Here is a 15,073-nt window from a genome sequence, read left to right as displayed (position 1 = left end):
TATTGCGAAATGACACCGTTTAAATGGCTTGATAACTTCCGAGAGGCGTGTTTTGTGCACTTAAAAATGTCAATATCTTGATGCATAAGAAAATGCGTAGGTCGGTCTTTCTCGTCTCATTGGTCAGGCGAGGAGGAGGATTCAGCAGCTCAGGCAGGAACAAGCGCTACAGTGCAATTACTACTCACTACATAGTCTGCTATAGTCACTAATGTACTGAATAGTCTGGGGCATTACTGCTTAAATATACAGTACCGAGTACAGTCCGGGAAGTTACTCCTACTATACAGTACTGAGAGCAGTCAGGGCAGTTAGGTTGCTGCTACATATGTGTATATATAGTACTAGTACGTCTCTGGGGGTTAAGTAACTGCCTCATGTATACAGTGCTTGGTACAGTTTGCTATGCTCCAGTAAACACGTCGGACCGAAGAAGTCAAGTCTCGTCTCGTTCCGCGGCTGTTTACAGACCAACGGGTTTTCTGTGGACATGTATCAGAGCTTAAAATGACTCTGAGATAAGGGCGGCCGTCAGGGCCACCGCTCGCGTAGCTAGGGAAACACTTCAAATATCACGGATTTTATTCCCACAGAAATGGAGTGCGCGGAAACCATCGAAGAGGGCGACAAGACCGCCACGGATGTTTTCCAGAGGTCCTGCTCGGCGCTCACCGTGGACGACGTGTACGAGATAGCCAAGCTGATCGGCTCCGAGGTGGAGCAACTCATCGACAACTTCGGTAAAGAGAGCGTCGTGGGGCTGGTACCCAAAACGGTCAAAGTCCTCGAACTGCTGGAGAGTTTCGCTTCACGCAACCAAGCGTGGAAGCTGAAGGAAGAAGAGCTGAAGAAAGAAGAGCTGCTGAAGGCGTTTGAGACGCTGCAGCTCCAGCAGCAAAAGAAACGCAACGCCAAGGACACAGAAGTCGGAAAGCACAATAATGAACTACGGGTAAGCTGCATCGTAGCTTTATAACCCCATTGCTGGGTTGGAAATAAGCACAGACGCAGCCAGACCCCCATGGGATGATATATGTATGTCAAAAGGGGCCATGCTTCAGTGTGTTTACTGCCCTCAGATCAGACTGGTACACGGCAGAATCGTGAAGTGAGTATGGGGATGTGTTGCTTATCGCTACTGAAAAAAAGTATGCGTTTTTATAACCGACTCAGGGCTTTATACTACAATATACCTTAACATTGTGTCAGCAGCTTCTACTTGCATCATCCGCAGGTAGACTCACTTCCGTTTAAGGTCATGTTCAGGAAGACGCTTAAACCCGCTTCCGTTTACTTTCTACGTCATTTAGCGAGAGGCTTTTGGTTTGGATGATGCAAGTCATGGTCAAAACCTCAGCTGCTATACTGTGACATTATGTATTCAGTGGAAAGTACTCGACACTAACATTTACAGACAAACAGCTATTATGACCTTTTTATGAGCAGGAGTGGCAGCAGAAGGATGACCAATGGAGGAGGAGGTGTGAGGAGCTCCAGGCCCAGGCGCAGCAGCTCCAGGAGGATAAGCAGGACCTGGAGAGCAGACTGAAGGGCAGCCATGCTCAGGAGGGTGAGGCGGGGGGATCTACAATATCATGATATGAGAAATATAGTTATCGGTGTCAACAACAGCATACTGCTGGTCGGTCATTCTATACATTTGGTCTTCTCCATCGGGACAGTTAGCTTAACTATATCATAATACAAAACTCTTTTTCTGCAAATGGATGCTAGTTTTTGGCGTTTGCCTGATATAATCTACAGCCATGCAACATGGATCAGTCTTATTCTTCTCAGAGCCAATTCCATTCCTTGTGCGTGTGCTACAGCTCTGTAGGAAAGGTTGTCCGCCATCTTTTGAGGGCACGGGGTCATGTGATTGGCTAATACCGCATTACCTTGATTGTTGCCATTTCTATGAAGGGAAAGTCATTGTTACCCCTTGTCCAGAAAATACTTCCCTTTTTTTTTTTTTTTTTTTCTGTGGACCCAATGTTTAACAAGCGATGATTGCAGAAAATGTCATATAGCACAGGTTTAAGGTGGCATGTTTCTTTAAACACCTTTTTGCTCTTCATGATTGGCAATGAGCAGCAACAGACGTTTTTAACGTGTGTGTGTGTGTGTGTGTTAGATCGTGCCCAGCGCCAGGAGAGAGAGGTGATGCTGAAGCTGAAGAGTGTGGTAGACAAGCAGAGGGACGAGTTAAGAGCCAAAGTCCAGGAGATCGCCACCATCTCCAACGAGGTGGAGGCAGTAAGTAGACACACAGTTAACACATGCATGTATAATGCACAGACCCAGATAAACACATATTCAAATTGTATCATTTAGGCTGGAAAGAATACTTTGGGGTATTCCCTTTTCTGCCATTTCATTGGCTAATCATATTATGGTATTTTGTTAATAGAGGTAAATAGAACATAGCTTTGTATCCCAGAAAGACATTTATATAAAATTTGGTGTAAAATGTTACATGCTTTTGGTAATCCAAAACATTTTCAGCCTTGTTAATCAGCCATATACGATCACTGAATAAGCCAAATATGACTCTGGAAGCATAGGTTCCTGACCTCTGCTCTTTATCTGAACTCCCTATAAATTGCTTTGGAAAGAAGCATCTGAATAGTGAAAACAAAATCTCTGTTATTAGTTTCCCCTCTCATGCTGATGTCACGTAGCGGGTCACCGATGACACACTGCACCAGTGACATTTGATGGACATTGAACAACTAGGTTTGTCAATGTTTGACGTTCTGACCAATTTATTGGTGTGATTCCAAAGTCCAGACTCCTGGTGGTGGTCAAGTTTATGTACAGCGTTAAATAAACCCTTTATGACCACAAGTTCAGTTATTGTTCTGTCACGCACGCACATTCTGGCACAAAGAATGCCAGACGTTTTCTTGTAAAGAATGCCTTTGTGAGAGTGAAGATGTATGTAAATGGAACCATGACGATGCACTGCCACCATTGTTGTTTAGTAGTCATTTGTTCTCGAACTGAAATCGATTTTGGTGTCCATTTTCCTTTCATTTGTTTCATTATGGATACATTGTAAATCCCCCTGTAAACTTCTGTTTTCTCTGTGTACCAAATTCTTAGAATTTGGGAAAGTAAAAGCAATGTGGTGGCCGTTTTTGATTTAAATACACCTCTTATCTCTTGCACTTCAACAGCTAGGCTTGTGGTTGCTGTCTTTTAAGACCGATGCCTAGAAAGTTTCCCCATCTCACAGGAATGCTGTTCTTGTCTTGAATTTATTCTCCCTCCCTCCTACTGCTTTCACAGTCTTGACCCGTGTCTGAATCCCCTAATTTCATTCCACCCCGCTCCACCATGACCAATACTAATAGTTAGGCATGTGACCAGTGGTAGTGAGTAGAATGTGACTCAGTGCATAGTTTTCATGGGTTCATACTGGTGCGAAAGTGGATCTTGGATCGTGGGGAAGCTAAATGCAGAAGTAGTTGACCGGCGATTGTTTACTGTTGACATTGTCATTATAGAAATATTCATGAAAGCATGTATCGTTTCACCCATCCCCCAAATATTGGAACCATCTAACAAAGTTAGATTTACTTAGTAAATGTAAAATAAGGAGACATACTGTATTTGCCATAATCCCCAGATAAATAAACATAAGCGACCGTCCTAACCGTGGCCCCTGTTTGGACAAGGCAATAGCCAATGACGTCCATATATTTGTATGCATATTTAAGTTTGAAGAATCATATTAAGTGTGTGTGTGTGTAGTTGCAGGAGCAGCTGGAGCGCTTCATGAAGATGAACAGCGAGCTGCGCCACCGGCAGAGCGTGCTGCAGGCCCAGCTGACCAGCACCACGGCCCGCAAGACGGACATGGAGGCCGACCTCCAGGAGAAACGCAAGCAGATAGAGCACATCCAGACGCTGCTGGACCAGGCCAAGGTGTGTGTGTGTGTGTGTGTGTGTGTGTGTGTGTGTGTGTGTGTGTGTGTGTGTGTGTGTGTGTGTGTGTGTGTGTGTGTGTGTGTGTGTGTGTGTGTGTGTGTTGGGAGCCCTGAGATTGGGTGGAGGCCCGCATGTCTTTCTTGTCTCATTTCCTCTTCAGTCCGACACAGCTAATCTCCGATGGGAGTCTCTGTTTTCAGCTTCTCCGGCCATAAACACACAACTACAGCTGAACTATTTCCGAAACCTTTGACCTAATGGATGCTAGCATTTAAAACAATATTACTCTTCAATGTTTTAATTGGTGGCAGCCTTTTTGTAAAAATGGCAATAAAACAAGGCCTCAAATAGCTTTGTTATTGCAAGGACACGCAATATGTTTGATATGGCCGTGTTTCGATCCTCATTATTCACTTTCAAAATAGCAGTCCCCACTGACCAGTTGCAAATGGACCAACAGAGAACAGTCAGAGTCATCCTAGCGAGCCTCAGCCTCGTCTGATACACCGTACTGGGGTACCAGACGCTTGTGACAGTATGTTGACACCAGCAGGATGACCTGATTTCTGTCGTTCTCCCTCCATCAGTCTAGCCCCCGGAAGGTGTCGGTGGGGCAGCCAGAGTCGCTTGGGGCAGACCAGCCTTGCTTCACGAAGAAGGAGGTGCGGGACATTCTGTTTGAGAGGAACGAGCTGAAGGCCAACCTCTTCCTTGTCCAGGAGGAGCTCAAGTACTACCAGAGGTGAGGCGTTGTCTCTGGGCGTCCACTGTGGAAGGGGGCGGATGGAACATGTCGTAGTTTATTTTGATTTAGAAGCGTTTAGAGTGCAATACACCGCTCGCTGTGGGTATTATCATTTCAATGTCATGATTCACATTTGTTGAACATATTGTTATGTTGTGACCGGTTGAAAAGCCCTTGCAGCGTTTCGCTCCTGCTACTTACTGTCAAACATACGGGGGGGTGTCTAATTAGTGTTTACGACCGCTCCTCCCATAAACAAACCAACAGCAGCAGGCAGAGAAATGGGCCACGCAACCATATACTGTAATTTAACTCATAATTAAACGTGTGTGTGTGTGTGTGTGTGTGTGTCAGGGAGATCCTGAATGACGAGAGGTTCCCGAGCTTCGTCCTGGACGCACTCCGCACCACCATCAGCAAGCAGAGGACACTCATCAAGGCCAAGATGCTGGGCATTCCTGTGGACCAAGTCAACAGGTCTCCCTCCCCGACACACACACACAAACACACACATCGTCCATTGATTCTGAAACGCACAACTTGTTTCCATTAAGTGCTGAGTCTAGGTCACAAATCTGACCTAGTTTTATTTTTATTTATTTTTTTAAATTTTTTATTTTTTAATCTTTAAATCCAATTTGTTCAGGGCATAGTACAATAAAGACACACATTGCCAAATGCATCCCCCCCACTGTGGTCAACGGTTGGCCCTGTGACCACTTTGGTTCTTGTTTGACAACAATATAATATAATTTATAAATTGAGACATTTTGTTTTTTATTCGACACTTATGCATATAAAAGCATTGGCAATATGTACTTTTGGCAATCTCTAAACTTTTTAAATGTTTATTAATGTGAATAGGATATTATATTGCCAAACCATATGGTTTGCACCATGTATTGTTTGTTATTTTTACATTTGATGACACAAATGTATTATAAGCAGGAAAACCACAACAACCGCCTGATTCATTTTCACCTAAAAAGAAGACAAGTACATAAAAGTAGCCTAGTACATTATGGAAGCCTTGAGATGACAACATTGTCTGTTTTTTTTTATCTACTCTGTTCGCAGTGATGAGGAAGAGAAGGCCCCTTGCAATGGGAGGACTGAGACGGACGAGACGGACGGCCCTGAAGTAAAACCGGCTGAATCTCGCATTCGGAGCCTGTGAGTAGCACTGCCTCCGCCTTCCTCCCTCAGACCTCCAAGGTGGAGAAGTTGCATGTACAAATGTCAAATCTGAAATGTAGTATTTTGGTTGCAGGCAACAGAGAATATTAATAGTTGAATAATAATGAATGAAAATCAGATTAAAACGACAAAGATATCCTGAAAAAAGATAGGCACAAATAGTATGTAAATGCCAAATAATAATTCTGGACATAGCACATAATACAGACACTTGTTTAGACAGTTACATTGTTGAACCTATACATTTGTCACACACCTTGGTGTAAAGACACATAGTTACAGATAAATAGATATATAATAAAGAGGGTGATATGAGGTGAGGAACCTGACCTCAGACCTGCTTGTGGCCACAGCTTTGGTTTCCTGACACGGTCCGGCAGCAACCGAAGCCCCACCCACATGAGGAACTCTGCCTCTACCTGGGAGATCCTCTGCGAAACGGAGGCCGTTGAAGACTCAGAGCTTGAGCCATCCTCTTGAGAGGAGAAAGGTCTGGGGGTATTGACCCACACTTACCATATGGCTTTGGTTTGTTTTGATCTGGAATAGGACTGGCATGTATTATCCTTCTTTTCAACTCTCCCTTGATCCAGAATATGGCCAGTTTTACTGGTTAGCAAGTATTACTGATTGCTTCCAAGATGTCAGGTTTTAGGTCATTTTAAAATGATAATGTGGGAGTGGAATATTATTTCCATGTTGTTAAAAAGCTCACACATGTAGAGAAATCTCCAAGATGCCATTATTTTAATAATTTGGATTTTATTTGATATATTTTAAAGGGGGACATATAAATATATATTAAAAATATATTAGTTTTGTTGGCATTACCAGAACATTATTATATCCTGTGGCACAAGTGTGGCATTAACTTTTAATTGTCTTTAAAATCATGTGCAACTATTTGTGTAAGTTCTATTACCTTTTCAAACCAAAGATCGTACAAATATGTATTTTTTTAATGAATCATTATCATAGGAGGAAAGATCATGTCTCTGCAAGACGGCATTGTTTCATTCAACCCCCACCTGATTTCATCCCAAATATAGTGCTTTGAAGAAGTCAGTTATCCAAGCCAGTGTTTCATGTATCGGTGAATATAATGTACTCCCCTTTATATATTAGATTATTTTGCCTACAATGGGCAAATATGATGGATTTTCATTGTATTTCTCTTATTGACACCATGATTGAAAGAGGAGATGTTGAGACAATCAAGTTCATCAGTGTTTATAATGAGAGTTTTAAACAAGCCATATATTCCTACATCAGAACTATTTTTGTAAGCTGAATGTGGTTATGACGGATTCTTCCCTCAATAAACTCTTGCAGTATCTGCTATTCTTAAAAGGGTTTCCCCGTCTTATTTGTTTTTATACAGACAAGAAAACATCATATTTTCTTAAATAGTCCGCATATACGCACACACACACACACTTCTCCATTCAACAAAGTAGCTGTACTAGAAATCCAAAGTAATTCCAATAATTCCACTTACAGTACTTCCAAATGCAGTAATACAACCTCAAAAATGCATTGAATAATTACTTAAAAAAGCATTACACAGGAGCCAACTAAAGCAACAGGTTTATCTTCAATATAATACCAACTACTTTTGATCAGTGATTATTCCATTGTGTAATGTGATTTTATTTTCTGTCTTGTATGATTTAGCTTTCAGATTGTATCATGTTTGGGATAACGGAGCTGTATGTATTCTACACTTGTTGAAGCGTCTTTTGTTAGGGAAGTTTTAACAGCCAAGAAAAAAGGAAAATAATCCCTTTATGTTTGCGAGGGAATGACTGCAAGCGGGTGTGTACATACAGCAAGTATAGCTGAATTAAAGAGATAGATGCTCTCGCAATTCAATTTTGCGTTTGAATATAAACATTCAAACGCTGTGTTTCTAAGAAGGTTTCAAACAACCTATGCATTACTTTTGATGGGACTTTGGTATAATTTCTGTTGGTTGTGATATAGTTAAATGTGTAATGTTGACTTGACCTGAGGATGGATTAGATTGACTAATAACTTCAGGATTTAAATCACGTGATATTCTTGGATTAAATTGCACTCTTTCACACTAGTGTGTGTGTGTGTTTATCTGTTCACGTACGCATGTATATGTGTGCATGTGTGTGTGTGTTTGTGCATGTGCGTGTGCTTCTGTGTGCTACAGTGCATGTCCGTCTTTAAAAAGCTCCTGGCTCGACTAGAATAGAAGGAAGTGACCCTGACTTCCACAGGAAATGGGAAAAGGAAACTGGGGGCTGGGGGGGCTCGGACGTCTGATGGCTCAGAGCTCACAAGACGTTGACCGCTCCAAACCCAGCGAGAGAAAGAAAGAACGAGACTAGAGAAAAACCAAGTAACCCCGAACAAAAGGGAGAGCGGGGATCTGAACGGAGAGGAGTGTCCCATCGGTTCCCCCCTCTCAGCAGGTAGGACGCCAGGAGGGGAGAGACAGAGGTGCGACTGAGTCCGACACACGGGACATATTCAAGGTGGATACGCCCCACCAGACCTTCAGATCCCGCGGAGCGGCGTGGAGATGAAGATCCTCTTGGGGGTGATTCTGCTGCTCTCCCCGCTCTGCTCCACGCAGCCCTTGGATCCCGACGGGAGGAACGTCTGCCACCACCCCAGGTAACATGTCTGAACTCCATTTTTCCTTTGTGGTGGTGCTCAAGGTCCTCACTAAACTACTACAGTGTGAAAGTGTATGCTGAGGGTGGTTTTTATTTGCTCTTTGAGGGGTCTAGGGTTAGTGGGTGTCGTACAATATGGCCTGTAACGCTCTTTGAGACTGTAACTGTGAATTTAAGGGCAGTACAAATACAATGGCCTTGACTTTGTGTGTGTGTTCTGTGTGTGTCTCTCCGAATCTCCAGACGGCCATCCACTGCTGTGTGTTGTACTGGATGGAGACAAGAGGGACAGGAATGCACTAAGCGTGAGTTTTACTTTAACAGTCGAAAATACATCTACAATATACTGATCGCCTTTTAAACAATCTACACATTCTCTCTTGTGTGAGTGTGTGTGTGTGTGTGTGTGTGTGTGTGTGTGTGTGTGTGTCTGCTTGGGTGTGTGTGTGTGTGTGTGTACTTCCCCAGCCGTGTGCGAGGGCGAGCATTCCTGCCAAGGGGACGAGGTGTGTGCGTATCCGGGTGTGTGCAGCTGCCCTCCTGGGTACTTGGGAGCTCAGTGTAAAACACGTGAGTCACTGCGCTGGAAGCCTCTCAGACTCGTGTCTCTGTCCTCCTCGCTCGCTCCACTCTCTCCATCCGTCCGCATTCACAGATCTTCCCAAAGCTAACCCCACCCACACCCGCACCACGGCCAGAGCCCCCGACAGACCCCCCCAACGCAGCCTTTAGCGCCGAGCTTCCCTTTGGTTCATCCTCAGACCCTTCTGTCCGTGTTCCCCCTATGCAGGCTGCCCCGCGGAGTTCTGGGGGCCCGGCTGCCGCAGGGCGTGCCCGTGCCACGCCCACGGCCTCTGTCACCCCGTGACCGGCGAGTGCACCTGCAACCCCAACCGCTGGGGGCCGCTGTGCCAGCACTCCTGCCGGTGCAGCCGCCACGGCCGCTGCCACCCCACCCTGGGCAACTGCACCTGCGACGAGGGCTGGTGGACGCCGTCCTGCGGCCGCGCCTGCCAGTGCTCGGGGAGCGGCGCTGAGGGCCCCACCTGCGACCAGCTCAGCGGCAGCTGCCGGTGCCAGAGGGGCCACTGGGGCCAGACGTGCGGCCTGTCCTGCAACTGCCACCTGTCGCCGTGCCACCAGCGCACGGGGAAGTGCAAGTGCCGCTGGGACTGGTGGGGGGACAACTGTGACCACAGCTGCTCCTGCGACCCGGAGCACAGCCGGTGCGAGCCGCAGCACGGGACCTGCCTGTGCCACGCGGGCCACAGGGGCCCCCGCTGTAGCCAGCCCTGCGAGCCCGGGACCTACGGCGGAGGCTGTAGGATGAGGTAGAGGGGTGCAGCTTTAATGTAGAAAGATTTATATATATATATATATATATGTAGGAGCCAGTTCTATAAAAGACGCTAAGGTTCACCAATATGCTGTTTAAGCAATATAATATGGCACACTATATATATCTATAGACATTATATATATATATATGTATATATACATATATATATATGTATATATATATATATATATATATATGTATATAGTGTGCCATGTTATATTGCAGTACTGCATACACACCTCTGTAATATTCCACTGTAACACAAACATCCTCCCCCCCCCCCAGCTGTGGGTACTGCAGAGAGGGCCAGCCGTGCGCCACCACGGACGGAGCGTGTGCGGCCTGCGAGCCCGGCTGGAACGGCACGCGGTGCGACCGGCTCTGTCCGGCCGGTTACCACGGCAGCGGTTGCCAGGAGACGTGCCCCCGCTGCCGGGACGCCGAGCCGTGTGACCCGAGAACAGGGAAATGTGCTCGATGTGACCCTGGATGGAGGGGCCCCAGGTGCTGCCGGCGTGTGTGACCCGTGTGGTGGTCTGGAGGTCATGTACGCCAGTAGGGCACGGCCTCACTGTGTCACATAGTGTCACGGGACCCGCATAGTCATGAAATAATACTAATCAAAATACATGCCATGGAATTTACTGTAGTGCTTAGAGGTTCAGAGCAAACTATTTTACGCAAATACAGGTCATAACTTTAGAGTGAATTATCCAGTGTGTTTCTCTGAAGAAGTACAGTCAACAGATGTGTGTGTGTGTGTGTGTGTGTGTGTGTGTGTGTGTGTGTGTGTGTGTGTGTGTGTGTGTGTGTGTGTGTGTGTGTGGATGTTTTAGGTTTAGGTAAGGTACATTCATATGCTTTGAAAGAAGTAGCCTGCTGCTGTGTATGCTAATACCACTGCTGACAGTAATTGTAAGTCCTTGTGTGTTTTCCTTACAAGGTGTGATGAGGCCTGCTCTGACAGGACGTATGGAGACGCCTGCCGCTTCCTCTGTAGCCCCTGTTTCCATGGTAACTGCCACCATGTGACAGGAAGATGTGTCTGTGAGCCAGGCTTTATGGGAGAGAGGCGAGTGCTCGGAGAGGAAACGTTATCAATTATACTAAAACAAACAGTGCTTTCACTAGTTCTTCTAGTTTTACTAACACTTTTCTGACACAGAAAATCATAGCCTGTGAACTCTACTGTTGAATAGTCAATAATGTATTCTTAGTTGAACAATATATAGCAATAATTCCCAAAAATAATTGTTTTACTTTAAATATTTATATATGTGCAATCTTTTTTTTTATTTTTTCGTTTCTGTTAAAGTAGGTACATATGTAGTAGATACATGCTTAGTTAGTGGTTGTAAATACATCTTTAGTAAGGTGTTAATACCTATTTAGTTTGGTGTTAATAGATCCTCATTCTGATAGTTGTAACAGCACCTGCCCTGCCTCGCTGTACGGACTCAACTGTTCCTCTGGCTGTGACTGTGGGGAGGGGGTCCACTGCCATCCGGCCAGCGGCGCCTGCCCCAGCAGTACGTTCACATGGGTCCTTCTGTCAATCCATCTGTCCATCCATTTAGCACGGATGGACATCTGTCCGTCCATTCATCATGTCCATACATCCATTCTTCTATCTATCTGTCCGATCATTCATCATTCATCAATCATCGTCCAGCCGTCCGTTGGTATGTCCCCCCCATTTGTCCACGCACCCCCAATCCTCTGTTCACCCTTGTGTCCATCCATCTATCCATCCATTGGTTCATCTATCCATCCTTTGGTTCATCTATCCATCCATCCACGTAGCCACCCCTCCATCCATCCCGCCATCTGTCCCCATCCATCCTTCCATCCCTGTCCAGCCATTCATCCTTCTTTCCTTCTATCAATCCATCCATCCGTCACTCCATCCATCCCCATCATCCACCATCCATCCTTCCATCCGTTTTGCCTGTTGATGAAGTTTGTGTTTAGCCCCATTGCCTCATGTGTTTCTTCTCTCTCTCTCCGGGGCACTAGGTGGCCTTGGGGCTCTGCTCGCAGGCATTCTGGTTCCTCTATTCCTGCTGCTGCTGGTGGTTCTCTGCTGCTGTCTGTGTTGTGGAGGAGGCTCTGCAGAGGCCAAAGACAGGTCTCTTGATTCATCACTGAAAATAAAACCACTTTAACCTTTTGATAGTCACATACCACTACCAAGGGTTTTACCAAGAGAATGATCATCAGAACATCTATTCCATGTATTCTTGCCTGTTCTCTTTAGGGTGTCATCCCGTGATGGTAATGCATTAGTTCGGATGAAATACCACATCTTCAATGTCCTGGCAAACATCAGTGCGTCACTGCCCTGCATCTCTGCCTGGACCTCTGGCCTGCCTCGCGTCACAGGTCAGTCTGACCGACCTGTGGCAAATGTACACTGTGTACAGTGTCAACATAATGATAGCATCTCGAAGGGCGTGATACTGATTGCATTTTGAGTATGGAATGTACCGAAATGCTCCTGTTTCCTGCTTCTATAACGAGCTATAAAGGGATGGAGGCACCGTCTGATTTATAACTGTTCCCGCCGCTCCCCACCCAACACAGTGTCTCACCATGACCCCGAGCAGACCTTCAATCACAGCTTCATCGAGCCCCCGTCCTGTGGCTGGGTCAGCGAGGGCTCGTCCTTCGACAGTGAGGAGGAGGAGGGGGAGGCCCTGTACTGTGTTCCACCGAGGGAGGGTGAGTACGCTCTCACCTCTCACCAGACATTCCATCAAAAAAACCAAACCCAGCTCCTAACCTTCTGCTTCTCTGCAGTAGATCTGCTGCCATTCGGAAGCTTTCAACCCATTCCTTTTCACACAACAACAGGTTTCCATGCTCGATGGATTTTCTCCAGCTAACATCACAGTATTCTCCTTCACGGTCTTTCTCGTCCAGATGAAAGAGACATGGCGGACGGGAACTTCCAAGAGATGAGCTCCAAGTGCAACATGTTCCTGGACCCGTCGGGGTTCTCCAGCGAGGACATGGCTCTGGGCTTCGCCATCCCCCGCACCTCCAGCATCGCCAAGTCCAAGCGGCCCTCCGTCTCCTTCGCCGAGGGCACCCGCTTCACCGCCGCCCCCCCGCTGGGACCGCTGCTACGCAGCAAAGCCCCCAAGTCACCCTGGGGTGCTCTGATGCTGTCCACCCTCAGCATTCAGGGAGGCGCCGCGGTGAGGACGGGGGACGAGGATGGCGTCCCTCAAGGGGGGGGAGAGGGTGATGACCGGGCGGGCAGGGGGGGAGGAGGAGGAGGGGAAGACCGGGATTCAGCCAACGTGGGGGAGGAGCAGGACCCCGAGGGGAGGACCCACCTGCAGGTCCCCGGGACGTCAGGGAGGAGACGCACCGGGACCCACGCCCCCGCCACACCTTCTCCCGGGATGGGAGCCCAGGCTGCGGAGTCCCCTTCTGGCCAGAAGGTGGCGGTGCCCGATAAGGTCACCACGGTGTACGTGACGGTGGGCAGGGCGGGGCCCCCCATCTCCGAGGGGCCCGTGCAGGCCGTGCTGCGGCGCCTGGGCAGCCTTCAGAGACACAAGGAGCAGGACAGCACGGCCAGGCCCAAGGTACGGAGCGCCGAGGGGGTGGTCAAACCGCCAAGGAGGAAACTGGGGGTCCGGGCCAGCGTGTGGGAGCAGGGCGGACCCCCCGGCAGCGGCAAGAGAGTGGCCAAGCCGAGCAGGAAGAAGCTGAGCGCGTCGAACTCCGCCGTAGCTGCTGTGGACGCTAATGCCTACGACTCCCTGGCTCCAGAGTGCGACGCCCAAGCGAGGCCGCTGCTGGCCGTGTTGGGGAGCGTGCCAGAGACGGGTTTCACTGACTCGGGGTCCGGGGGGGCAAGGATGGAGTCAGCTGACGTATACGAGCGCGTGGGGGAGCCGGTGACGGACCCTGGCTGCAGTGTGGAGGTCAACGCTAATGGAGCCACGGAGGCAGACGAAAGGGAAGAGCCCAGCTATGAAAACGTCCTGATCGAACACTCGCATGAGTCGCATGCTGTCGTGTAGCTTTTCGATCAACCTCAGCTACTTCTCATGTACCATATACAGGGTTCTGCATCTCTGTGTGCGACAACACTACCTCTGTATATGGATGGACTATGAATGACATTGACAGCCTTATGTATTGGCTGGGCAAGCCCTTTAAGACAATAACTATGTTGCAGGGCTTAATAAATAAATATGTTGTATTGTTCTAAATGCCTTTTTTATCTAAATAAATCTGTGCTACAAAGATTGTAACATACTGTATCCATGCAATCACTTGAAATGGTAAATAAAATGAAATGGCCTTGGCAAAGTGCTTGTTTTGGACCACTCAAAGCATTGTTCAGCCAACTCTTTCCCTCACACACCTTGGTGAACAATGAAGGAGTAAGGAGTATGCCATGATGTCATACCCCAGCCTTATCTGACACCACGTCTGCAGTCATAACATTACTAATGCATTACCAGGAATAGCCTTTTGGTCGCAAATATGGTCACTTTAAGAGTGGAGTAAAAATGTAGCTGTTCCTCTCATATATGTGACCTTATTTACTTTGCATCATCAAGCTAAGCACCTCACCGAAATCTGCTACCCGTTCGCTGTTATGTATCTCAGCCTGGACCGTATCCTGTGTGTGTGTGTGTGTGTGTGTGTTTGTGTGTGTCTGTGTGTTTGTGTGTGTGTGTTTGTGTTTGTCCTGTGTGTTTGTCCTGTGTGTTCGTCCTGTCTGTCTGTCTGTCTGTCTGTCTGTCTGTCTGTCTGTCTGTCAAGTTAAACAATTAGAGGTCCTTTAATGTTAAACAAAGGGGTTCAACTGAGTACACCTGGGGAAATGAAGTACACAGTCTATAGATTTAGCAGAAGTAACAAGCTGTACTTTGGCCTTGATAAGGCCCACTGACAAAGGTGCAATCACATGTCGTACTCTGTGATCTCCAGTATTGGCTCATATTGACTAGCTGCTATTCAGGCGTTATCATAAGGTTTTAAAAAAAAAGCACAGTTTAAATAAATTCACAACTGTGATTTGTGTTTATTCAGAAGAATATATTAATAGAATTATCGTTTGTATATAAAAATGACAACATTTGCAAACTTCCGTAGTGTTTTCACATTGGAGACAAGTCAAGAGCTGCTATAGAAAATAAAACATCAACCAAACCTTCAATCGAAGAGTTATAGACAAAAAAG

General features: G+C 46.8%; 2 protein-coding genes across 2 annotated transcripts; both read left to right on the top strand.

Annotated features, from left to right (window-relative positions):
- The first annotated feature begins 133 nt into the window (after positions 1-133).
- On the top strand, positions 134-7,805 carry rilp (Rab interacting lysosomal protein). The gene is made up of 8 exons (XM_079732578.1): positions 134-952; positions 1,447-1,570; positions 2,135-2,256; positions 3,757-3,930; positions 4,521-4,675; positions 5,033-5,155; positions 5,756-5,851; positions 6,229-7,805. The coding sequence occupies exons 1-8, from the start codon at positions 596-598 to the stop codon at positions 6,353-6,355; spliced, it is 1,278 nt and encodes a 425-aa protein (XP_079588704.1). The 5' UTR covers positions 134-595; the 3' UTR covers positions 6,356-7,805.
- A 416-nt stretch (positions 7,806-8,221) lies between these two features.
- scarf1 (scavenger receptor class F, member 1) lies at positions 8,222-14,146 on the top strand. The gene is made up of 11 exons (XM_079731156.1): positions 8,222-8,524; positions 8,770-8,831; positions 8,995-9,096; positions 9,317-9,857; positions 10,151-10,369; positions 10,809-10,937; positions 11,288-11,394; positions 11,882-11,993; positions 12,123-12,247; positions 12,449-12,586; positions 12,788-14,146. Exons 1-11 carry the CDS (start codon positions 8,430-8,432, stop codon positions 13,900-13,902), a joined length of 2,745 nt encoding a protein of 914 aa, XP_079587282.1. The 5' UTR covers positions 8,222-8,429; the 3' UTR covers positions 13,903-14,146.
- The last annotated feature ends 927 nt before the right edge of the window (positions 14,147-15,073 follow it).

This window comes from Pollachius pollachius, assembly GCF_949987615.1.
Source record: "Pollachius pollachius genome assembly, chromosome: 3".
Lineage (NCBI taxonomy): Eukaryota > Metazoa > Chordata > Actinopteri > Gadiformes > Gadidae > Pollachius > Pollachius pollachius.
Note: the sequence above shows the minus strand (reverse complement) of the source record. Positions and strands in the feature narration are given on the sequence as shown.